Here is a 24,392-nt window from a genome sequence, read left to right as displayed (position 1 = left end):
CTGGTTGTTCCAGCTCCAGGGGATGAATTCACTCTGGAGCTGAGCCCACAGGAGAGCTGTGAGGCTGAGCAGGCAGAGGTGACCCTCCTGAGAATTCCCTCGCAGGTGGCTCCAGCTGTTGAAGCTCTAACAAAAGTCCCTTGTGGCATTTGCAATGTGCAGTAGAGAACAACTTTTTTTTTTTTTTTTTACAAAATTTCTTTTTCTTTTTTTTTTTCCATTGCAAATTTTTCTGGTTTTGCTGTAGATTTTTCTACAAGCATGCAGAGGATGTTTGTGGCCTAAAGCCATCCCCCTTGGGAACTACTAAGCAGCTACAGGGATCCAATATAGAGTATTGGCAAGTGTACATTCAGGTTGTCTGCTTTAGCCAAGGTTAAATGGGAAAGCTGCAGACTTTAATATCCACTGCCAGTTCAGGAGAATGTATCTGATAAATCAGACAAGAGGCTTTAATCATGTTCTTAAATACCATTAAAGAATGTATTAATTCTGCACTTAAAACCTGTGCAGGAGTTGGCAAGAGCCTGATTTGATTTCAACTCTGGCTACAAAAACTTCAGGTATAAATAAACTTGGTGGTCTCCTTGCTGGTTGTATGTGCAAATTGGAATAGATGGATGCAGGATAAATCTTTGCAGGTTGATTCTTCTTTGTTCTGGATGCATTTTGTTCATTCCTGTGCCTCCAAGGTTTGAAGTGTCACCTGGTGTGTTTTGAGTGAACCAGCTCAGGAAGGGATAAATGAGCCTGGAGAGCTCAGGAAACCTGACCCCAGCACAAGTTCAGTGTGTTTGGAGTCTTAGAGAAAGGGTATTACCAGTTACTGAATATGAACAGATAAATTGCAGAACGGGAGCTGTCACTTCAGGGCTCTGAGAAGTCCCCCATTGTCCCTGGTGTAACCCCAGAGTCTGAAATGAGCTGTTCTTTTAACCCAGCACGATTTTGTCCGCCGGGAGCGACCGCCCAGGGTGCTCATAGACCTCATCCAGAGGACCAAGGATGCAGTGAGGGAGCTGGACAACCTGCAGTACCGGAAAATGAAGAAAATCCTGTTCCAGGAGACGCGCAACGGGCCCCTGAACGAGTCCCAGGAGGAGGAGGAGGTACTGGGGACTGGACACCCCTTTTACACTGTTGGAAGGAATTGTAGGGCCAGGGAGATGTTCCTGTCCTTGGGGGTCAGAACAAGCACAGCCTAGGTGAGGAGTGTTGTTGGAATATCATCTGGATCAGCAGAGAGACAGGAGAGGATAATGAGTGACAGCAGTCCTTGCTCAGTGTTAAATTCTGTACATTCTTCCAATTACTGTACATGTGAAACTTTGGATTTTTTCCCGTGCTGCCCTTTCTTCTGGAAGCCTTAGGGAAGAAACTCATTCCGAGGGAGGTTCTCTGTGAGAGGTGGCTCCCAGCCTGTGTGGCAGAGGGTCTTTGACAGCCTAGGCTTTTCTTTCTCATCTGCACAGTCAAAACAACTCCATCAATGTTAATATTTTTTCAATTACCATAACTTTACTGTAAAGTAATTGGCCTCTCATGAGCTGAAAAGCAAATCACCACATTAGTAAGATTTGTTTTTAAAAAATTATTTAATGTTAAAGAAGAGAAAGGTTAAAGACCTAAAATGCAGCTTCACTTTAAATCTTGTAATAAACAACCCACTTAATCAGTGTATGATAATTGACCCTAACTGTGGCTGAGAGAAGGAAACCAGTCATTTTTCAATTGATGAGCTTAGATGGAAATTAATGTCACTTGGTGCAGGCACAATGCATAAACAGATCCATGACTGCTTCTCAGTGAAAAACACTGACAGACAATTTGATGTCTGTGTTCCTTGTGTTCCAGTGCAGTGAGGCAGTAACACACAGCGAGGTGCCCAAGCTCAGAGGATTTCAGGGGCTTGGGTTTGAGGTTTGGGGGTGTCAAACGCTCCTTTAAAGCTGAACTGGTTGAAGAAATGGGCACGTGGGTCTCAGGTGGAGCTGCAGGAGGAGGGGACTGGCACTTTGTGCTCCAGCAGAGTCACAGGCAGCAAGGTGCAGGGAATGGATTTCCCCCTTGGCTGTTGGGCACTTCCAGGCTCAGCAGGAAACACGTGGTGGTGTTTGGCTCCGGGGTGTGTGTCCTGTTCCTCCTGTCCCCGCTCCTGAGGAAGAGCTGTTGTATCTGCAGGGATGGCAGGGATGCAGCTGACACTCTGCATGTGCACAGCATGCTCTGCACTGACCCTGAGCCCTGTCCCACCACAGGAGGTGTCACTGCTCGTGCGTGTCACTAACGGGGCAGGGAAAGCAGACCCAGCACGTGCTGCAGTTCCTGCTGGACTGGGGACAGAACCTGCCCCACTGGAAATGCCACCAGGCACTTCCTTCCTCCGCCTTGGGCTTTCAAAGGTGGAAGATTAACCTTAAAAATCTTTAACATGCAAAATATTACTAATGCTTTCCTCAGAGCCCTTCCCAGAAGGTGAAAGTTGAAGTCAGGATGCCAGAGCTAAGGTTGCATATGCAATCTCATCTCTGTCCTTCCTGCATAAACATTCATTAATTACACAGCCTCAGAGCTTTCATTATGTGATTTCTTCTGCAACTCTGTATAAGCATCCTGAAAATATTTTCATTCCCCTGTGCCTGTGTTCTCTGTAAAATAGTATTATTCTGGATTTTAAGTGCTCTCAGGCAGGCTCTGAATGATCTGCTGATTGCTTAAGAAATAATCACACAATCAAAGGCAAATCTGTCAAGTCTCAATTTTATCTTTCTGTCGGTCTCCAACAAAATGAGTTCCCCGTTAATTGATTTGTAATGGAATTCTCCCCAAGCTCCCTTCAGAGGCCAGGGCAAACTGGATGCAGCAGCAGGCTGCTCATTTCAGTGAGTCAGGGCTGCTTCACCCCAGGAGCTGAAGGATGTTCAGAGTTCTGTCCTCACTGTGAGCTCCTTGCGAGCTTCTCTGGTGCCAGTAGTTAATTACAAAGGACTCCATGAATTCTCTAAATCAGTCCAGACTAAGTGCATACTCTGGCATTACTGTGCTCCTGTGGGTATGGAGGAACAAAGTATTTGTCTGATATTTGTCTGTAGAACCAAAAATACCTCGTATATGAGGAATCTTTATTTATGTATAACCAAGTTTTAACCCCTATATAATGCAGGCTTGTCTGAGTCAGCTGCTAAGATTCTTCACTCACCTATATCTTGGCTGAAACACAAGGTTCAAGGGGTTTTTAGCTTGATAAAATCAAATTGCTGACTGCTTGGGACATGGAGGTTAAAACCTCTGCACTATGTAGAATCTGTCAAATAATAAATGAGTTCATTGTCTTATATATTTTCTGATTCAGGAAATGTGTTCTAGCAGATTCTGACTTGAAGCATTGTTTTAATTCAAACTTGGATCATTTCTCTTAATTATGAGGCTCCTTCCACCAGCCATCCAGTATTCCTGGATGTCTCCTGTCAAGCCAAGAGCCATGCCCAGACTTAAGGATATGTTGAAAAAACTGCCTTGAAACCTGATGTAATCAGATTGCAGGGGAAAAGACAGAGGCTGCCCGCCTGATATGGAGCATTCCAGAACCCAGACAGCCCTTTGAGATGTGCAGTTGGCAAAATAATGCCCAAAGGCCCTTGAAGTCTGCAGAGTCACCTTTAAAACCAGCTCTGGGTGTTGCAGGCATGTGCTGAGCAGGTGATTTCCTGCAGGATCTGTAACTGATGCCCCTTGTTTTATAGGACAGTGAGCATGGATCAAACCTGAGTAGGAAGATGGACAGTCTGGGCAGCAACCATTCCATCCCCAGCATGTCTGTGAGCACAGGCAGCCAGAGCAGCAGTGTGAGCAGCATGCAGGAGGTCCTGGATGAGAGCAGCCCTGAGCTGGTCATGATGCATAGTGACGAGAGCACCATTAATTCCACCTCCTCCGTTGTTCACAAGAAGGTACGTGTGCCCTGGTGCTCTGTGCTGAGAGCAGGACCTGCTGCTGGGCTTGCCAGAGTCAAGTTCTGTGGGGTTTTTGTCTTTAAAAGCAGCTGAAGAACCTCTGCCCATGAAAAGAGGTTGTTACTGAAAGCTGTCAGTGCCTAGGCAGGGTCACCCAGCCTCCCCGCATGCCCAGCCCTGCATGTGCACCTCTCCTCTCTGCTTGGAACATCCCTGTTTCCTTGGGAATGCCTGTCCTGTGTTCTGTGCTGGTCCTGGCAGCCAAGCTAACCCTCTGCCAGGCACAGTGTGTGATTAAAACCTGCCTGCACTTGGATTTCCCTTGTGGGGAGTGCAGAGCTTCAGACCCTTCCCACGAGGTACCTTTGGAGTCAAGTTGCACTCGATGCTTTCCTGCTCCTTTGCTGCATGCTGTGATCTGATGCCTTTTGTTTTCCTAGGGCTGGATATCCAGCTAAGGTTGTCTAGCTGTAAGCCTGCATCTCATCTCCACTGTTTGACTAAAATAGTTTTGGCTTGGCCTTAGCAGTGTCACTTGCTAGTGGGCAACAAAATGTAGGTTGGTTGTGTTGGTTTCATTTGCAAGGAACTTCAAAGTGTACATTGCTTTTTGCCAGAGGAGCTAAAACATTGCTACAGCATGAAAAGTATGAATTTCTGTAAGGTTACAGTAAAGCTTGGTTGTAACTAACTAAATATTTGTAAGCAGTTTTTCCTCCTGAAGTGCAGGGTTTGTGTCGTTGGATGTTAAGAACTACTGAAAAATTTTGTCTTCAACAAAACATGGACTTACATACTAAAGATACTGGCAGAGAAGTTGCAAAGGTTTTAGAGGTTTGCCTCTTTCCTAAAGACACTTGACAGCATCTTTAGAGAAGATTGTTTATTCAGAAAGGTGAAAATGAGGTGTTAGGTACCAAATGCCAGCCCTTGGAGCTGTCCTGAATGAAAAGCAGCACCACTGATGGATGTTCTGGGTGGTTATGATTGGAGCTCTTTCTTACTTTGTACAGGCTTTCAAAATGTGTGTTAACTTTAATTTCACGTTGCTAAATAGCCATATTTACTTGTGCACTAAAAAGGAAGTGTGAGGGGCTGATTTACACAGAATTCATGGGTTATAATGACTGCTCAAAGTCATTACAGTTGATAAAAACAAAATATGCGCTGCACCCACCAGATATAAATGGCGTTTGTGGAAGGAATAGAGTTCCTGCTTGTTTTAAGACAAATATTGTGTTTTATAACAGTTGTATGACCCTTGTAAAGTGCAAATACAGGATTCCAGTCCTCCTAGACTTGTGTGTAGCTGTCCAGTTGAGTAGGATGCACAAACAGGACACCACATGGAAGTTTTTACCTGGTTTGAAAAGAACCCAGGTGTCTTGCACACTTGTAACTGAAGTATTACAAAAGAAACCACCTCCAGATCACTTAACACAGGTTTTTAGGGTAATTTTGGAAGCAGAAAGCCCAGGTCTGTACTGATGGGCTTCACAAAACAGTGAATGATTGGCTAGGACTGCTGATCCTTGAAGTAGATTCCTTCTCCATTGGCAATTGTTCCCTTCTGCTGTATGTAATTCATAAAGCAGATCTGGACTCTGTGTGGCAAGACATATTCCAGCCTGCAAATATATTGTTTTAATTTAGTACACTATTTTTGTTATTCTTTGTTCCCTTGGGGAATGCATTTTAAAATGGAAAACTGCTTCATGTGTGTATTAATATGTGAAGAGACTAAAATTGGAGCTGGACATTTCAAGGTGGTTTATATCCACATACATTCCACTTTATTTTCAAGGCATAGTTCCTTGTTCTGCCAAGATTTCAGTTTGTCTTTGTGCTTTAACTGCATTTCTGAAAACTGGGATGAAGCTGAGTTTTGGGTATCATTCTGGAGCCCTGCACAAACACAACAGAAAGAACCTGGGGTTCCAGTTTAATTTGAGCTCTTGTTTTACCTTTAATCAGCCTTTAAAGGCTAAAAAGGAAATACTGATGAACATAAGCAGCATTTTGTGGGTATAGGGTCACATACGAGATGACTTTGACATGGGTGAAGTCAAAATTGTTGTGTAAAATTGTGGTGTGCCACAAACGTGTTAATTAACAACCTCCAGATTGTGCAAAGGGTCCAAGATGGCAAAACGGCCTGGAGTGTTGATATTTTGTATGGCTCAAAGCTCTGAAGTGTCAGAGACCTTTTGGTGTTTTGGGTCACAGCCCCAGAATGTCACGTGCAAGCCGAGTGCAGGCTGGAGGAGTCTTTGGAGGTGTGAGATGCAGCTCTGAGCCTCCAGTGCTTCCTGCCTGGTGTGCAGAGGCAGCCTTGGCCTGGAGGGATCAGGAGCAGCCCATCCCTGTGTGGTGCTTGGCTGGAGAAGCCTCAGGCATCTCCAAGGAGCACTCCTGGCATCTGGCCCGTGAGCAGAGGCTTAGGGAAGAGCTGATGGAGTAAAAGCACTCGTAAACAACTCATTTTCTTTCTTTTTTTTAACAGCTGCTAGTTGGCTGTAACTTCCAAAAATGTTTTGTGGTCACAGGGTAAGTGAAATGACCTGTTCTGATCTGGTTGATTGTCACTGGCTATGCTGGTTCATGGCAGCCAAGGTGCTTGGGGTGTGCTGCATTTGGGATGAATCCTCTGTGGAAAACAGGCACAGCCTTGTCCCTTCCACAGCACAGCAGAGCTCCGTGGTTGTAAACTTGTGCTTAGAGCAAAGGTGACTCCCACCTGTCAGAGTACACCTGTTAGGCTGGAAGAAAATCACTGAACAGGAGGAAAATATTGAAAATGGTAACAAGCCATAATTGAACTTGGAGCCTTTTCGTGTTATTTAGTTTCTAGCTGTGTCCTGAACTCTTGGGAGGAAAAAAATGGCAATCATGTGAGCTACTGAGGCAGGAGGCCCAGCCTTGGAATCAAACCCTGCTCACCAGCGTATTCTTTTCAGAAAATTCAGATGTCTGGCTTGGATGAGGAAGTTTTCCTTGCCCTGTTGCAGGTTGGTGAGCTCCTCCATGCACATCTCAGTGTGTTCAGTGTAAGAACTCTGGATCTCTTCTGAATATAGTTAAATAACTCTGCTACTCCATCCGAGGATCATCTTGCCTATGGATACACATTCTCACATCCATCTCCCTTTAGGAGTTGTTCAGCTGCACAGGCTGAGAGCTGAAGAGCAAATGACAGCTCTGATACAGATCCAGTTGTACCTGAGAGCCCAAAAAAACGCCAAAATGGGGCAGGGAGTTAAACTCCAAATACATTGTGCTTCAGAGACACATAACCCAGATTTTAAAATCAGATAAATATCAGTTAATTCACTTTAAAAATGAGGATAAAGATTTTTGGCTCTCACATAAGAATAAAGTGATTATAGGCATCAGCTGGTGCATCAGAGATGTTTTGTCACCTGTTTTGTTCAGCTGCTGGTAAATGGCAGTGTGGGCACAGGTGGCTTCCCAGAAATATTATTTCATTGTTCTCAATGAATTTATTATTATTATATTTCTGCAAAACCATAATAATAAGATGTTGCAATCTTTTAATCTAAACAAAGAGCCAGTACAATACTGAGTTTTTTCAACTGCAGCACTCAGCTGTTGCTGTTTCTTGCTTCAGTCTTAAAATCATCAGTGCTTTCTGAAACCTGGGCAGTAAAGTGTCAGGGAAATCTTGTGATTAAGATCAGGTTTATAACAAGAAGATGGAAAAGAGGATCTTCATAGTTGATCATCACAGATTCTCACCCAATGTCTGTAATAATAAAGTACCTTTGCAATAACTGCTGCAACTTGAGTGACTTCCTGTAAATTAACCTGTGCACATCTCCTGTTGCTGCTCCAATTAATTCCAGCATTTGTGGGGAGTTTGTGCATGGAGAGAGCTTAAACCTCTCTGTCAATTATCAAGGCACTTAATGCAGTGTACTAAGACAAACGGGGCCGCACTCTTGTTTTCCTTGCTCTTTAAATCCCTGGAAAGCAGGGGTTTGCTGCAATTCCATAGAAGTCCTTCGTGTGGCTTGGAAATTGCCTTTCCTGTTTGTGTAGGAGACTGGCAGCCCTTGCAGTTAATGAGTCCTCCTGTGTCTGTGGAGGTTTTATTTGGTGTGCATAGCAAAAAACCTCAGTGTGAAAGGGAGTGTTCCTCCTGAGGAGGTGTCCCAGCTTTGGGCTGGACAGAATTTGGATGGTAAAGCCCTTTCTTCAGTGAGGAGAAGGATGAAAAGAGAGTGTGGTGTAGAACTGGGAAGGGACTCAGAGCACAATCACTCTATAGTGGATTTTGACCTCGTGGTTTGACACAAACTCATTGTGAGGTGCTCAGACAATGCAGCAGGAGCTGCCATTCCAATCCAGCTGGAAGCACCACTGGAAGCTCCACCAGCTCTGGTCAGATAATGCTGTGGGAATATTTGAGAAAGGTTTTGTCCTGGCAAGGTCCCAGCCAAATCCCTCCCTTTGTTTTGATCAACCTGAACACTGTTTATGTGCGTGATACAGTCAGAAGAACAAATCATTCCTTGAGTAGGAAGTTGAAGATTCTGGATTGTTGGCCCTGAATAAAAGGATTTTAATGAGTGAGTTGTGAGCTGAGCATGCCCAAAGTTGCATCCTTAAGGCAAATATTGCAAAAAACCACAGACAACGTGTGGAAAATGAAGTGTATACAGAAGATACATTACTTTAAAAAGAAACCAGGGTTTGGAGTGCAGATTTGGGCCTGAGAGGTACCCTGACCCAAACTTGATGAGTTTCTGAGGTGCTTTCAGTCAGATTTTACTTACTGGGTGCCTTGAGCTGAGCTGTCAGTTTTAGGTCTTTGTTTCCCACACATCTGAAGCGAAAAGTTGGAAACAAAATTTCCTTCTCTGTGCCAGTGGTTAGGACTGCAGTGTCTCTTAGCAAGTTTTTGGCAGAAGTAGGATTTTTTTTTTTTAAATAAAAGCAGCAAAATTCTGTTTTTCTGGATTTGTAGCGAGAGTTTGTCTTTGCCATCAGTCACCTCATCTGAGGAAGGCTGGTGGAGATATGGCTACTCGTAGGTTTATTTCTTGTAAAAGAAATAAACCTATGAGCTGTCCCTGGGGCTCTGAAACCTGTTAGATTTGGTAACTCTTCATGCCAAGTGTTTTTATTTCTGGTAGTGGGACAGCTTTTCCAAAAAAATGTTGTGCCTATGAAGGTTCCTTGGGCTTAGCTGAGAGTTGATAGATTCTACTAAAGAATGCTCAGATCCTGGATTAAGGGGTGCCAAGGGCAACCACTGAGTTTTTTGTCCCCTTGAAGTTGGTCTTCTGGCTTGCTCAGTTGCAAAGGAATTTTCCCATTTCTTGCCCAGCTGAGTTTGAAATGCAGAATGTGGTTAATTCACATTCCTGAAGGGCAATTTAATTCTGCTCTGAGCTTCTCATGTGCACTGAGGTAACCAGAGATCCCATAAAACGAGGCCAGGGTGACACTCTGCCCTCTAAAAATCCACCTCTTGGATAACAAAAAGTAAATCTCAGATTAATTTTCCAGCATAAAAAGTAATTGCAACTTAAACTTGTTATTTTAGGTGGAGCATTCTGAGAAGTCTGAATGTCCATTTAAAAAGTTGGGGTTTTTTTCAGTGATTTGCAGCTTCTCTGGATTTAATATTTCCTATTCCCTCTGCCATACCAAGGTAATGGAGAGAAGGAAGAGGATCCAGGGATTGGGATATGGCTTAGCAGGCCTTGGGAACCCTGTGCACTCACAGGTGCTGCTGCAGCTCTCTGTGTGTGACCAGAGGTGACATTTGTCCTGTCCCCACCCTCGTCTCATGGCTGGAGCACAGCACTGGTGGCTCCTGTGTGCTGTTGTCCCCTCTGTGGTTCAGGTGGGTGAGTCTGGTGTAGATCTTCACTGCAGGGTTTGAGACCTCTCTGGGTGAGGTTAAACTGAGTGATGGTGTTGAACTTCCAATGTTTAATCAGGATTTTTTGGGGATGGCTGTTCTAGAGCCTCAGATGTGCCTTTCTTAGGAATGTGGGCAAGTCCAAGAGCCCTGCCTGTCACATCAATGTGCACAAGTTGGAAATTGAGGTCAGCCCAATTTTCAGAGATTTCTCTTGTGGTCTCACTGCCTTTCCTGTCAGACAGTGCCACAAATGCCCAGCATGAGGATGACCAATATAAAATGAAACTGCAACTTTTTGTGACACTCTGTATCTCTGTGGAGAACTGTCCTTTTTAGCTGTTTTGGCTCGTTCTGTGTCCCTTGTGTGGGTGTAGAGGAGCTGGTGCAGACTTGGCTCTGTGGTGGCCTTGAGCACTGTGCAAAAGCAAGGGAAAGGTGACCATGGAACACTCAAAAGGAGGGATAAGGAAAAGTTTTGGGGTTAAAGCACTTCTAATCAATGTGGTGTTGAACTCTTAATATCACCATTTCTGTACCTAATTGGCTTTTGCTTGAGCTCATTTCCAGAGTCCTGTTGAAAAGGGCTGAGTGTGTGTGGGTCCAGGGGAGGAGCAGCTGGAGATGGAGGCCAGCAGAGGGGCAAACCAGGTGTCTGTGGGGTGGGAAAGGAGCATGGGATGACAGCAGTGTCCTGACTGGAGACACCATTCTGTGGTGGCTGCTTTCTCACTGTGGAGCTCCCTGATCTCCCCGGTGTCTGCTGGGGCAGGGCAGGGTGGCAGAGCTGCTCCTGCTTGCGGAGGGAGCTCTTCCCTTCAAGGTCTAGGCACTGGCAGCCTTTATTTTGCACCCCAGAGAACTGGAAACTTGGATTAATTCAGGGAGGATCTCAGTCTTCCTGTGAGGTTTTAGGAGCTGGAGGTTGAGGATGGAGTCAGGACGCTGTGGTGGGTGACAGTGTGGCCGTGCAGAGCCAAGGCTGCCGGGGTGTGCCGGGTGTCCAAGGCTGCTCCGTGCCCAAGGTGCAGCCTGCAGGTGTGCTGGCTTTTGGCTGTCACCATTCCAGCTGGGAAAAATCGTGGTGGTGTGGTTTTTTGCTGGCCTCTCTGAGGAGGGTTTCTCCTGGAGCTTTGTCCCACTCCCAAATTTGCCTGCGCCGTCTGGGAGAGGCACAGCCGCTCCTGGCTAAGCCTTGCCAGGGAGCAGGAGGGAAGCTGCACTGGGAACCATTCCTGCTAAAACCTGGGAGCTGTTGCTTTAAAAAGAAAAAAAAAAAAAAATCCTTTGTGGGCTGTGGAGAGAAAGTGCTAGAACTGTGCAGGATCATGACTGGAAAGCAGGATCCCTGAGTGGTCACGGAGGCTTTCCTGGTCCTCTCCAGCCTGCCGTGGATTTAGCCAGGATGCTCGTCCCCCACAGCAGATAGCAAACGAGGGACAAAGAAACCCCATCGAGGACACACGGCTCGGCAAAGGGAATGAGGCTGGATGTTGCTGTGGTGCTAAAAGGGAACAGGATCTCCGTGCCTAGACATGGGAATCACGTTTTCACCAGGATCGCTGGGTTGCAGTGCTTGAACCCGACCTTCCCGAGGACTCCGATCGCCCTGCTCTGCTTTCTGCTCCCGGCTCGCTTTTTTCTGGCACATATGTAATACTGGAGGTTTAAAAAAAAAAAAGAAAAAGAGATTTTAAAAAAAAAAAAAAAAAAAAAAAGGCAGCCCGATCCAGGGATTCGGAGGCATCCTGCTCGCGATCAGCTGACACGCCGAGCTGCAATGTGTTGCTTATTCATTTTGTACGGTGGGAGCTGCCGGGGCTAAGCAGAGAGCTGAACTATGCCTCTCCTACAGCCGCGCTTGTGCAGACAGAGGGGTGAGAGAGAGGCAGCCGCCGCGGGAAGAGCACAGCCGGACTTTCTCCTTGTTTTTATCCATTTCTGCAGGATCATGTATTTATAAGGGATGAGGTGGGCCACAGGGATCGCAGGCCTGAGGTGCGGCCTACCCAGTCAGTGCAGAATCAGGCCCTCCACTACCGGAACCGAGAGCGCTTTGCCACAATCAAATCAGCATCTTTGGTAAGAGCCCCCATCCCACCCCACCCCACCGCACCCCGCTCGCGGCCCCTCGCTGCCATCGCCTCCCGGGCTGTTGGTGCTGTTGGCATAGCAACTGGATATTGCTCTGGAAGGGATTTTACCTCTGTGTGTGTGTGTGTGTGAGAGAGAGAGATGTAAATGTGAAATGTGTTTAATTTCTCGGTGCATTTCCAGTGTGAGATAACCCACCTTGCTGGGTGAAGTTAATATCATCTCATCCCCCCCTCCCCCAGCCTCCATTTCCCACCTGTCCCTTTTGTTAATATATTTATCTGCATGTGCATAAAGTGTGTGTGAGGTGTGTGAGGGCTGCTGGAACGCCGTGGAGATGCAGATGCAGATGGGTTTGGGAACAATAAGATCGCTGCTGCCCGCCCTGAGCTGCTGCCTGGTTGTTTTTTTTTTTATTTTTTTATTTTTTTCATTCATTCATTTATTTCAAGCAACTGTACCGTGACTGCATTTTGCAGCCTGATCCCTTGGAAGGATTGCTGGGCTGCGATAAGGGAGAGAGAGGGCTTACAGCGGGCTGTGGGCTTACAAAGGGGAGGGGGATGGGATGAATCCATCAAGATTTGTACTATTGCAAATGTGATTGCTGTGGATGCCTTTGTAGTAGGGAAAGGGGTGTGTGCCGGAAGAGTTAGTTGTGTGCCGCCTCCCCCACCCCGCATCCACCCGGGCTGGGAGCAGCCTTTTCCAGGGAAAGCGCTGAAAAATGGCCCTTCCCAGGTAAAATGAATGTCCTATTAAATATTTCAGCCCACTGGTATTAGAGGTCAGATGGACGGGAAGCGTTAGAAAGTGCCCACGGTTTGGCCATGGCACTTGCTCAGTGCTATGACATCATCCTGGACCAACCCCGAAATTACACCAGCGAGCCCTCCCCTTCCCGCTTTCTCCTGCCTCCACCGTGGGGGTTCTCCTTCCAGACCACCATTTCTGCATCCCCAGAATCGCTTCCCATTCCTGCATGCACTGGGGGTGTGTGTGACCACAGCTAAAGGCTGTGACTGGAGGGAAGCAGCAGCAGCAGCAATGCCAGCAGCCCAAATTTTTCTGTGTGATTGTTGCTGCTGCTGCTGTTAAAATCTAAAATGATGCTGTGGCATTCAGGCTGCTGCCCAGATGCTTCCTGGGAGCGTTTGAATCCCATCTTTTGCAGGTGTATTTTTGGGTGCCCATAGCCTGATTCCCCCACAGGCTGGTGGCCCCTGCTCCCCCCAGTTTAGAGTGACCTAGAAATGTGTGTGTTAGAGGACTTCTGACAAGGGCAGGATCCCGGCTCTCCTGGAGACCCTCTGCCCTGGGAATTTTTTCCTTTTTGTGTGTGCATGTTTGTGTGTTTGCACTCAGTGTAGTGCCAGCTCTTCTACTGCCTGCACTGAGCAGATAAAAGTAGGACCCAGTTAGGTTGGCTGGAGGGCAGAAATGATGAATGACTCATGTATCATACTCCAGACATGCAATTCCATTGATAAATTGATATGTGTGATGAATATATTCATGTTCTTTTACTCTCTGTGCAAAGCTGCTGCACCTTGTGGCCTGCCCTCAGCAGCAGAGCCCAGAACTCCTGTCTTCCTTGGAAATGTCACCCCTGGGCTACTTGGGTGACTTGAAGGGATTGCATGGCCAGGCCCCTCTGGGAGTTAATGAAAATATGGGCTGGGAGGTATTCCCAGATCCCTGAGCTCTGGGAAGGACAGCTGATATCCCAAGGTCACTCCTAAATCCCATGGCTGCCTCCTGTGGGGCTGGGATTGTGTCTGCCTTAATTCCCTACTCACTTGGATTTGCTGAATCTCTCTGCTTCAATGGCCAAGTGATGATTAAGATAAGATTTTGGGTGGGGAAGATGGGAGGCTTTTTGGAGAACTTCTATTTTTTGGGTTTTCTGTGAGACATGCTCTCTTGTCCCCATCATACACACACATCTCCCGTTCCCAGTGCAGAGGGAAGTTCCCAACACACCACCTGGGCTCTCCAGGGGGTGTTGGTGTGTCCTTACTTCTGAGGTGGAACTGCCCCTGTGTTTGCCACAGAAGTATTTTGTAGTGATGAGCTTTCCCTTTAATGTTCTTCCAGTCCCACCTCTTCATGTTCCAAAAGGGAAATCGAGGGCAAAAAAATTAAACCCAATGCACAGACTCTGGGTGCCAGTGCTTGTGTTGGAGCACTTTTTATCAGTGCCACCATTCAGTGCCTGGATGATGTCAGTGGGGAGAGGTGCTGGGTGCTGCTGCTCCTCTGGCCAAGGGAGAACTTCTTCTTCCCTGTCCAATATTTGGGGAGGGCAAGGTCAGCCATGGAGCTGACACGGGGAGAAAGACCTGAACATTCCTGGAATTTGTAGTGCAAACCCAGAAATTCAGGCTTTATTCATCCCTCCGTGTCAATATACTCTTTTAATGGCAGTTGGAAAAGATTTTTCCTGTGTGAATGGGTGCTCAAGATCCCATAGTGGTTGAAAACAAGCAAACCAGCAAGTTCTGATGGTTCCCTACATCCATTTCTCAGCAGCTGGGAACATCTTCCTGGGCACAGAGAGGTTGTGCAGTTGGGAGCATCAGGTGGCCTGTATTGCAGAGAATCAAAACCAGCAGTTCTGGCCCCAAATTCATAACATGGGATGGTATTTGGGTGTAAAGACTCCCTTTTATGGGATTTGCTGAAAACCACCCCCAAACATGAGACCAGGGCAGTGTTTTTAGAAGAAAAGCACCAAGTCTGGGGCTGGTCACTCCTCAGCTGTTCCTGCTGGTGCAGTCCAGGGTCTGGGGCCCTCAAGGCCTTGCTCTTTTCCCCATAGATCAGGATACTGCAGATGGAGATTCCTAAAAGTAATCCAACATTCCAGTTGGATCTCTTTCCAAAAACAAGCTGAAGCAGTTTCAGGAAGTACAGAGGAACTTGTATTAGATGGATGAACACTCCAGCTGAGCCAGTAGTTTGAAGAGTGATTTCCTTGCCCTGATACTCTGCAAAAGCAGAGTGAACATGAAGGAAACTGGACAGACCTCCAGAGAAAATAGTCAAATCCACAAAGAAACAGGCTGTGGATATCCCCTTTTGAGTCTTGCAGGAGTGCTTTAATATTGCTCAGTTTAAAGAAAATAATGAAAATGAGCAAATGTGAGTAAGAAAGATGAAGGGGCTTAACTTCAGTCATAATTCAGTCAGCAATTTTAGTAGTCATTTTTTCCTGAATCACTTTTCTCTTTAATCAGTTTTGTGTGGTAACAGTAGCCATCACTCACCTGGAACAGTGGTGGAAAATACCCTGCATATTTCTGCTGTTGGAGTAAAAGTTGCCATCTGAAATGGAGACCAGGCACCTACATCTCCATATTATTTCACAGATTATCAGTGATCCATAAGTTAAAAGTTAGAACCAGAAATCTCTTAAAGCTCAGCAAGCTGTTGTTTGAAAAGAAGGGCAGAGGTTCTGCATGTTGATGAGACTACACCTCTCTAGGTTTTCAAGGGAAAGCTGTTTTGTGAATCTCTTCAGAGCTGCATTGATCTGCACTTCTTGGTGTCTTTCAAGCTTGACCCCTTAGGTCCCCCCTGCCTCATGCATCTCCTCAACAGCTGCTTTTACAGTTTTCAAAGGCAATGATCAAGTAGTTAAAACTTCATGGAATCCCAGAATGGCTTGGGTTGGAAAGCATTTTAAAGCTCATCTCATTCCACCCCTGCCATGGGCAGGGGCACCTTCCACTACCCCAGGGTGCTCCCAGCCCTGTCCAGCCCAGCCTTGGGCACTTCCAGGGATCCAGGGGCAGTCACAGCTGCTCTGGGCACCTGTGCCAGGGTCTGCCCTCCTCCCTCACATCTGTGAGATCTCATTTCATAGAAAGATCAGACAGTGAGGACTCTATCAAAGGCCTTGGTGTTCTCTTTGAAATCCAAATGCCAGCAGAAGAGCGATGTGATCTCATCTGGGGCCTGAAGAGCCAAGTGTCTGTGTCCCTGTGAGCAGGATTCCCTGGATGTGGGCAGGAAGGTGGCACCAGGGCAGCCTGACTCCAGGACCAGGTACCTTCACATGGAGCTGTTCTTTGCACCTTCTTCCACTGAAGCACTGATGTTTTATTCCAGAGGGTTGAGTTTCTCCCAGTGGACTCATCTGGCTGCTGCCTCAGTAGATCTTTCCTCTAAAATTTTGGACTTGTTCTTTCTCATCTCTTGCTGTGAGAAGCAGCTGGCAGCATTTTCCTCAGAGCTCTGCTTCCTCCAGCACAGAGGAGCCTGGAATTTTGGTTATCGAGGGGTGAGAATTTCTGTCCTTGAGAAGAGGGTTCACTGTCTTGTATAAACAATGCAGAAAAGGGAACTCCAAACAGCTGCTGGTTTGGAGGAGAAGTTGTGAGCTCAACTTCCTTACATAAAACTAAAATCTTGGAGAGGGGAAAGAAAGTTTGGATTTTATGGCAGATGAACTGCCTGTGGGAGTAGGTTGGAAAAGACATCTCTGTTCTCAGTTCTGTGTGTGCCAAAGATGCAGAGAGATAAGAAACTGAGAAAATGTCATACCTTAATAAAAGCTGTTCTGGTTTATACAGGTTTTTAGTTCTCCTGATGACCTGATTGATTGTTGTGTGCTGCAGGGAGCGCTCCAGGGAAGTGCAGCTTTCTGGTGTGAAGGATCATTTCCTGGTTATATGGAGAACAAATTTTGTAGTTATCACCTTTTGCCTCATGATAATCTGTGGGGTTATGTTTGTGGACTTCTTCCTGAGGGGCAGCTCCGATCTCTGCTCTCTGTGACCAGGGACAGGACTCAGGGAAGGGCTGCAGCTGTGCCAGAGGAGGCTGAGGTTGGATTTTAGGAGAAGGTTCTTCCCCAGAGGGTGCTGGCACTGCCCAGGCTCCCCAGGGAATGGGCACGGCCTCGAGGCTGCCACAGCTCCAGGAGAGTTTGGACAGCACTGCCAGGGTGGGATTGTTGGGGGTCTGTGCAGGGCCAGGGGTTGGACTCCATGATCCTTGTGGGCCCTTCCCTCTGAGGATATTCCAAATAGTACATGGAGTTCCAAGGGTCTTTGTCGAAGAACACCAGACAGGTGATTACTGGAACATCCCCAAATTTTCTTGCTAAAATGGTTGCTGAAGCTGTTCATTCATTTAGGGGCTTAATCTTTAAAACCATAATCCTTTATTCATTCATAGTCTGAAGGACTTCTCTGGTACTGAACTGGGCATGTTCAGTAACTAATGCTCATTTCTTCCACATTCTCCCATCCCTGAGATCACCATGTGCAAACTTTGTCTCTGAGGCCTGTCCTGAGGAGTGTTGGACTTGCCTGGAGATTATGGTGATAAATGAAGTCTTTATCATGAGCTTGCTGAACACAGACATTAAATCCATGAGATGTCCACCAAGTCTGCTGCTCTCCTCTCTCATCTTCAGGATGAGACACTGCTTTTGTTGTCTTCTGACTTTTTAATATCTCATCTTCTGTTGTGACTGGAAGGCTTTATCAGCTAGGCTTGTAATTAGCAATTGCATCCTATTGTTAGGGATAAATATCCTAGATTTCATGGGCAATCTTTCCAAGATGGAATTCTTGTCATGATAAAGCTGAGCAAAATTGGAAATGGGGTGCAGAGGAGCAGGGAAAAAAACAAGGATAAAAGTTAATGAGTTTTGCTGTAAATAAAACAAGTGCACATTCTGCATCTCATTAGAGATCAGACCAAAGGAGACTGGCAAAGTTGCTGGAGGATCCTTAGATCCATTTTTTCTTAGGCTCTTGCTGTTTGCTTTGTTCTGCCAACGTCTGGGAACGGAGTGTGCCGTGCAGAACATCCCATTGCTCACAAAAGGGCTGGGCCCCAAAAATAGCACATCCAGGAAGATCTTGTGCTGCTGGTGGCTCCCGGATCTCCATTCCTCTTCAAGAGCCTGACCAAGGCTGTTCTCCCCCAGCTGGATGTCACTGAACGTTGTCAGTGGCATGTGTGAAGCGTTGGCGGTCTGCCTGTCTTACCTGGCATCTGCCTCTTATCATTAACTTGGATTCTCAGAGAAATTTTCCTTACCTGGAAGCTTCTGGCAGAGATCTTGTTCTTGCTGAACTTGACTGAAATGTGCAAGTTCCTAGGAACACTTGCTAGCTTCTTCCAAGTGTGGCTGTCCTTGGTACACTTGGAAAAACCAAGAGCTTTTTGAACTGTGGCAGAACACGGGGCTCACACATGTTTGTGTTCCTGTGGTCATTCCTACAATCCCACATTCTCCTGGTGGCTGCCTTAGATCTGTTTGGGTCTCAGGCATGCACAGGCTGCTCTGTTCCACCAGTTGCTGAGGTGTAAGTGTAATCCAGCCCACTCCAAAAGGACACTCTGAAATTCCTTGCAGGAAGGAGGTGGTTTGTCCATCGTCACCTCCTGCTGGATGCCCAGCCTCACTCAAGTGACCAACCCGGGTCTGACAGTGCTGTGCTCAGGCTGGTTCTTTGCTTCCTTTGCAGTCTTTGGGAGGCTCTTCCTAAGTTCCTCTTCACACTCCTCCCAAGTGTTGGGACTCATTTGAACCGAGACAGGTGGCACTTGCTGCCTGCCCTGGGTGACCTCAGTCAGGGCGTTCATCTGTTGATTTTGGAGCTCTGACTTGGCCATGGCTTCTGTCACCTCCCACCCTGGAGCCAGCAAGTGCACTGGGATGGCAGCTCCCTAAAGCAGTTGCTCTTCTGCTGAACCTGAACCTTCCCAGCTCTGTAGGTGTATCCCCTCCTTCACCTGAACTTCAAAACTCTCCACAAAACTGCCTTCAAATGACAGCAGCACCGTAGTAGGGGCCACTTTTTGGGCTGTTGTGGAGGAATCACATCCTTGGCCATCAGGAAGGCCGGGCTCTTGCAGGCTGCAGGAGGAACTCTTGGTTCATAAAGCTTCAGTGATCACCTTCAAAGGACTGAGCTCTTTGCACTTAAGTGTGAAAGCAAAGGTCCCCTTGCACAGAATGAGGGGCTGCAGTTCCACACACATACCAAGGTTTTGGTTCTCAGGTCATATAAATGATCAGCAGATCTTCATAAGTGAGGTTCCTGAGACTGTCTTTAAAAAAATAAAACCCAGTCTTGGACACTTTTCTTCTTTTAAATGGAAGCATCACCATTTGCATTTTCTTCTGAACATTTTTGGCACAGCCTGTTGGGGTTTTTTTTTCTTCCTTTCACATGGATACACTTGGGCATGAAAATGAATGTGGAACTTGTGAGTTTGTTTCAGCTGAGCAGGGTTTAAAATCTGCTTAGACCATCTGATCAATCTTGTTAAGAGCACACAGTTCCAGAACAGCATTCCCTTGTTAGAAAACTTTCAATTCTGGGAGGGAATGAGCTCAGTCTGCCATCATCTTGAATTTTAAGGGGAAACTTTGAGGGAGGCTCCTTGTAGCAGAAAATAGATGTTGAGGGATTGAATTGCCATGGGGGTGACTCGAGGAGGAAGGAAAGAACAGGTGGCATTTGGGGGGGTTCTGGCTGCATCTTGGGGGTCCATGCCACCCTCAGGATCTGAGTGCTGTGTCTGAATAAGGTTGTCCCCTGTGTCTGAAGAACATTGTCCATCAGCCACCTTTGTTGCCAGATCTCCTCCAGTGTGTCCTGATCAGTAACCAATCCCTTCCTTTATTTGTAATACGGCATTTTCTGCCGTGTCACTGAAAACACATAAAAGTCTCAGGAAAAAATGGGGGCTAAAAGTTCGGAGAGAGAAACCTTGTGGCTCTGTGAAATTGAAACCTGTTGATTCCTGAGAGCACAGCAGAGCAGGGTTGGGTTCCAGCTGTGTTCAGTGAGCAGCCAGCACGGCTGGTGTGGGAAGCAGGGCCATGGAGCACTTGTTGCCTGTCCCTGACCCCAGGTTACAAGACAGATCCATGAGCATGAGCAGGAGAACGAGCTGCGGGAACAGATGTCAGGATATAAGCGGATGCGGCGCCAGCACCAGAAGCAGCTGATCGCCCTGGAGAACAAGTTGAAGGCCGAGATGGACGAGCACCGCCTCAAGCTGCAGAAGGAGGTGGAGACACACGCCAACAACTCGTCCATCGAGCTGGAGAAGCTGGCCAAGAAGCAGGTGGCTGTGATGGAGAAGGAGGTGAGTGCAGGGAGCAGTCCCTGAGGATCTGAGGGGCAGGAGAGTCCAGGTCCCCAAGGGGGGCTGTGGGAGCTGCTGCTCAAACCCATGGGCTGAGGTGCAGAATGGAAAGACACAGTCTTAAGCTGCACCAAGGGAAATTTAGGTTGGATGTTAGGAAGAAGGTTTTTTACAGAAAAGGTGATAAAACACTGGAATGGTCTGCCCGGGGAGAGGGTGGAGTCACCATCCTTGGGTGTGTTTAAGGAAAGACTGGATGTGGCACTCGGTGCTGTGGTGTAGTTGAGGTGTTAGGGCTGGGTTGGACTCGATGATCTTGCAGGTCTCTTCCAACCCAGTGATTCTGTGACCTTGTGCTCCCTGGTGAAGCAGCCTCGAGTCACCTTTCTGGCTGATGGCCACTCTGGTGGCATCCACCAGTGCCACAGCTGCATCAAAGGGGCTGTGGGGACCTTGGGGGAGCCTTGCCTCAGCTGAGGGGGTGACAAAGCTGTCACTCAGTCTAAAATCAGCACGTTAATCCACATAATAATCTGGTGTGCTTGTGCCCTCTGGGGTGGTTTTGGTGGGGAGATACGAAGCACAAGGAAGCCCTCAGACTTGGTGAGGATTTCCTGTGCCAGCAGCTTTCCTGTGGCTGAGTGCTCATGGCTTTGTCTAGCACAGTCACCAAAATGACTGACCAAAAACCACAACACTGATTTGGGCAGGGTTCTGCAGCTGCTCACTCACCTTTTTTCTTTTTCTTTAATTGTTATTTTTCTCCTCTCTCTCGACATTGCAGGCAAAGGCAGCTGCAGCAGATGAAAAGAAATTCCAGCAACAGATTTTGGCTCAGCAAAAGAAAGACCTGGCGACCTTTTTAGAAAGTCAGAAGAAACAATACAAGCTTTGCAAGGAAAAGATTAAAGAGGCAAGAAACCCTCATTTTTGGGGCTGAAGGGGTGTGGTTTGAACATGAACCAGTCTTTTGTTTTGATAAACCTGGGCCAGCCCCGGGGTTTAAGGGATACTGTCAGGCTTAGAAGCAAATTTGGATTCTCAGCAAGTAAATTTTCAGGAACTGGGAGCATCTGGCAGCATTTCCAGAACAATTTGTGAGGGTAGCTACAGGTGCCTTCACAATTTGCTGTAGAGCAGAATCTTTGAAACTAAGGGTGATGAGGGAAAATGGGACTTCACAGAGAGTTCTTCTTCCCCTTTCTCCTCATCTGTTTTTTTTTTTTTTCAAGTAATCAGAGCAGCCATTCAATGTCCCTTGACTAGAAGCCCTGTGATCACTTACATAAATTAGGAAGAGAAATAATTTCCTATGTAGCCTATCTGTGCCAAAATGCATCATTTAAGTAGTTTCTCCACCATATTGCAAAAATAATTTGCTGTTAAGGTAAAGGTGAGAAGATGATTATCAAGGAGCTCGGTGGCCACTTTTCCTCCTGCTCTTGGTGTGGGTCCTGGTACAGCCGTAGGGGCAGCAGGGCTGAGCATGGCCAGGTCTGGCTCTGTTGGTTTTGCAGTAGGATTTTGATGTTCTTTCATGAACTGAATGGCAGAGAAGGAGACAAGAAGGTCCCCTGAGTCCTGTGTCACTGTGGTGCTCAGGGAATCCTTGTTTTGACCCTGCAGGAAATGAATGAGGACCACAGCACGCCCAAGAAGGAGAAGCAAGAAAGGATATCCAAACACAAAGAGAACCTGCAGCACACACAGGCTGAAGAGGAGGCCCAGCTTCTCAGCCAGCAGAGACTCTACTACGACAAAAACTGCCGTTTCTTCAAGAGAAAAACGATGATCAAGAGGCACGAGATGGAGCAGCAGAACATTCGGGAAGTATGGCACTCCTCACTTCCTCTCCCAGCCTTTCTTTAACTGCTTCAGCTTCGTGTCTTGGCTGAAGTTAGGGCTTCATGTTTCTAATTGCTAAATAGAACTGAGAAAAGTGTAAGGAAAGGAGTTTTGGGCAATGGTTTTCCATGCAGCTGTGGCTGCTTTGGTGAGTCGAGGGATGGCAGCGTTGGCTGCAGACAGAAACACCCTGTGGGCTCCTTCCCTGGGCCTGGTGCCTCATCCCAGCTCCTGAGTGTTGGGTTTGGGGGTCCTGCCCCAGTTTGGGCTGTGGGGAGGGCCAGGGAGAGCTGTGGTTTGGGGATATGGGTTGTCAAGGAGCAGCTTTTCACTCCTGCTTCCCTTGTTGGATTTTGCCCCTTGCCCCAAGGCTGCCTGTGGTCAAACACCTTCTTGGAGGAAGAGTTTCCACTTGGAGATGTTCCTGCGGCCATCACTGTAGTATCTGAATTCTTCATTGATCTTATTTTTGGATAAAGTCTGTCAGATGAGAGGGTGTTTTAGCAAAAACTGAGTGAGGATTGGTCAAAAATTTCCAATTGTGCTTGGCCTGCTACCCCCAGGTTTTCCAGTATATTTTGTACTTGTTCAGAGCTTTGGTGCCCTTGGGTCCACATGTGCCTGGGGCTGCTTTGCTGAAATCCAGATATCTCAACCCAGGCACCCTGAAAATTACTCCAGATATTCAGATTTTGGCACCCTTATCACAGCGTGGCAGGGATGAGAGCAGAGTTCAGTTACCAGGCATGGCATTTAACCAGGAACACACCTCTGACCTCCTGCTTTTAAGCTCTTGTGAGAGACCTGATTTTCAGAATGATCCGAGTTTTTATTCCCTGAAAATTACATCTCTACTAATTCAAATGTGCCAGTACTAACTACTTGGATCATCTGAAGTAAATAACACTTTCAAAATGTGTTTTCCATATTTTAACTAACCACAGATGTTGTTTTTGTGCAAATGGGAAAGTGTTTGAGGGAAGTGGAATGACTGTGTGTGTTTATGCTGTGTGAACTGAAATTAGGTGTGGAGTGGGCTTGGGAGAGGCTGGCTGAGCTATCCTGGGATGAAGCACATGTGCCACAGCTCCCTGCCTGGTCAGTGCCCCACCTGCCTTTGTGCCACTCTGAGGTCATTTTGGCACACCAGTACCTGTAATTTTTAATACTGGCTGTCAGGGCTTGAGTTTTGCTTAAATGTAAACACGTGCTACACCCTCAGGGCCAGGAGGACAGAGGGAAACCCTGTTTGTTTGTGTTTCCTTCCCCATCCTCTCAGCTCAAACCCGTCCCAGGTGCAGCAGGTGCTCCTGTTGAGAGTTACAACAGGATTGCCACATGTGAGCAGCAGCTCAGAATAATGACATTTTTTGCTTCTGCTGCAGAAACTCGTTGGGCTGAGGCAGCACTGGGCTCTCCCCGTGCTGGGCACGGTGTGGGGCAGCCCTGCTGTGCCTGGCTGGTGCCTGGAGCACAGCGCTGGGGCTGTAACTGAGCCTGATCAGGGCTGCACCAGCAGTGGCTGTGCAGGGCTGCAGCTGGAGCCAGCTCTGTGCTGCTCAGCATGGGGCTGACACCTTGAGACACAAATGCTTGGAGTAGTCAGGGAGGGAACGGTGTCTTCCCCTTCCCGGGCTTGTAGCCTGGGGAAGGTTTTCCTGGACTGTGGACATGCTGTGCGGGAGCTTTTGTTGGACACTGCAAAATCTTCTGAGCCTCGGGCTTCAGCCTCATTTTAAAACTGTGCTGCACCTTGGGCAAATCTGCAGCTTGGGCAAATCCCACCTGGACAATTCATTTTCTCACCTGAGATGGTGTTAGAGCCGTTGTCCTCTGCTTTGGCCACTCTGGTGCAGGTGATGGGGGAGGAGTTCATTCCCAGTACCCAGCAGGGGCACAGGGGAATTTAAACCAGACAAGAGCCCCGTTTCTGTCACCCCAGCCCTGAGCAGCCTGGGATGTGTTCACTGAAAGCTGCTCCGAGTTTCTGCAGGCACAGAGGGCTTGTGCGGGGCCCTGGTGCCACCTGCTGGGGACTCCTGGGGCCATCCCGGAGCTGGCAGGGGATGGAGGGCGGGCGGACGGATGGATGGTCCCTGTTAGGGTCCCCGTGGTGCTGGGTTGTGTTTCCCTGTGACCCTGGTGCTGTGCAGGGCAGTGAGCAGGCCCGAGGCCGGTGGGCCCCTGCGGGCGGGGCTCCCGCTCAGCCGTGTGTGTGTGCGCAGGAGCTGAACAAGAAGCGGACGCAGAAGGAGATGGAGCACGCGATGCTGATCCGGCACGACGAGTCCACGCGGGAGCTGGAGTACCGGCAGCTGCACACGCTGCAGAAGCTGCGCATGGACCTCATCCGCCTGCAGCACCAGACCGAGCTCGAGAACCAGCTGGAGTACAACAAGCGGCGCGAGCGGGAGCTGCACAGGAAGCATTTCATGGAGCTCCGGCAGCAACCAAAGAACCTGAAGGTGCTGCAAGCTTTCCTTGCTCCT

The 24,392-nt window shown here is 47.6% G+C and overlaps 1 protein-coding gene across 4 annotated transcripts in view; it reads left to right on the top strand.

Annotated features, from left to right (window-relative positions):
* Positions 1-24,392, top strand: part of TAOK3 (TAO kinase 3) — a 74,530-nt gene that overhangs the window by 46,718 nt on the left and 3,420 nt on the right. The window contains exons 13-22 of one of the 4 annotated variants that reach the window (XM_063416149.1): positions 942-1,109; positions 3,744-3,950; positions 6,457-6,500; positions 6,911-6,965; positions 8,868-8,870; positions 11,791-11,925; positions 19,822-20,058; positions 20,843-20,971; positions 21,685-21,888; positions 24,129-24,368. In XM_063416149.1, the coding sequence (XP_063272219.1) occupies positions 942-1,109; positions 3,744-3,950; positions 6,457-6,500; positions 6,911-6,965; positions 8,868-8,870; positions 11,791-11,925; positions 19,822-20,058; positions 20,843-20,971; positions 21,685-21,888; positions 24,129-24,368 (1,422 nt within the window). Of the gene's footprint in view, positions 1-941; positions 1,110-3,743; positions 3,951-6,456; positions 6,501-6,910; positions 6,966-8,867; positions 8,871-11,790; positions 11,926-19,821; positions 20,059-20,842; positions 20,972-21,684; positions 21,889-24,128; positions 24,369-24,392 lie in introns of those variants that run through there. The other 3 variants (XM_063416146.1, XM_063416147.1, XM_063416148.1) reach the window with 3 other exon arrangements.

Source organism: Prinia subflava, chromosome 19 (assembly GCF_021018805.1).
Source record: "Prinia subflava isolate CZ2003 ecotype Zambia chromosome 19, Cam_Psub_1.2, whole genome shotgun sequence".
In the NCBI taxonomy this organism is placed as follows: Eukaryota; Metazoa; Chordata; class Aves; order Passeriformes; family Cisticolidae; genus Prinia; species Prinia subflava.
This window is presented reverse-complemented; position numbering and strand designations above follow the sequence as displayed.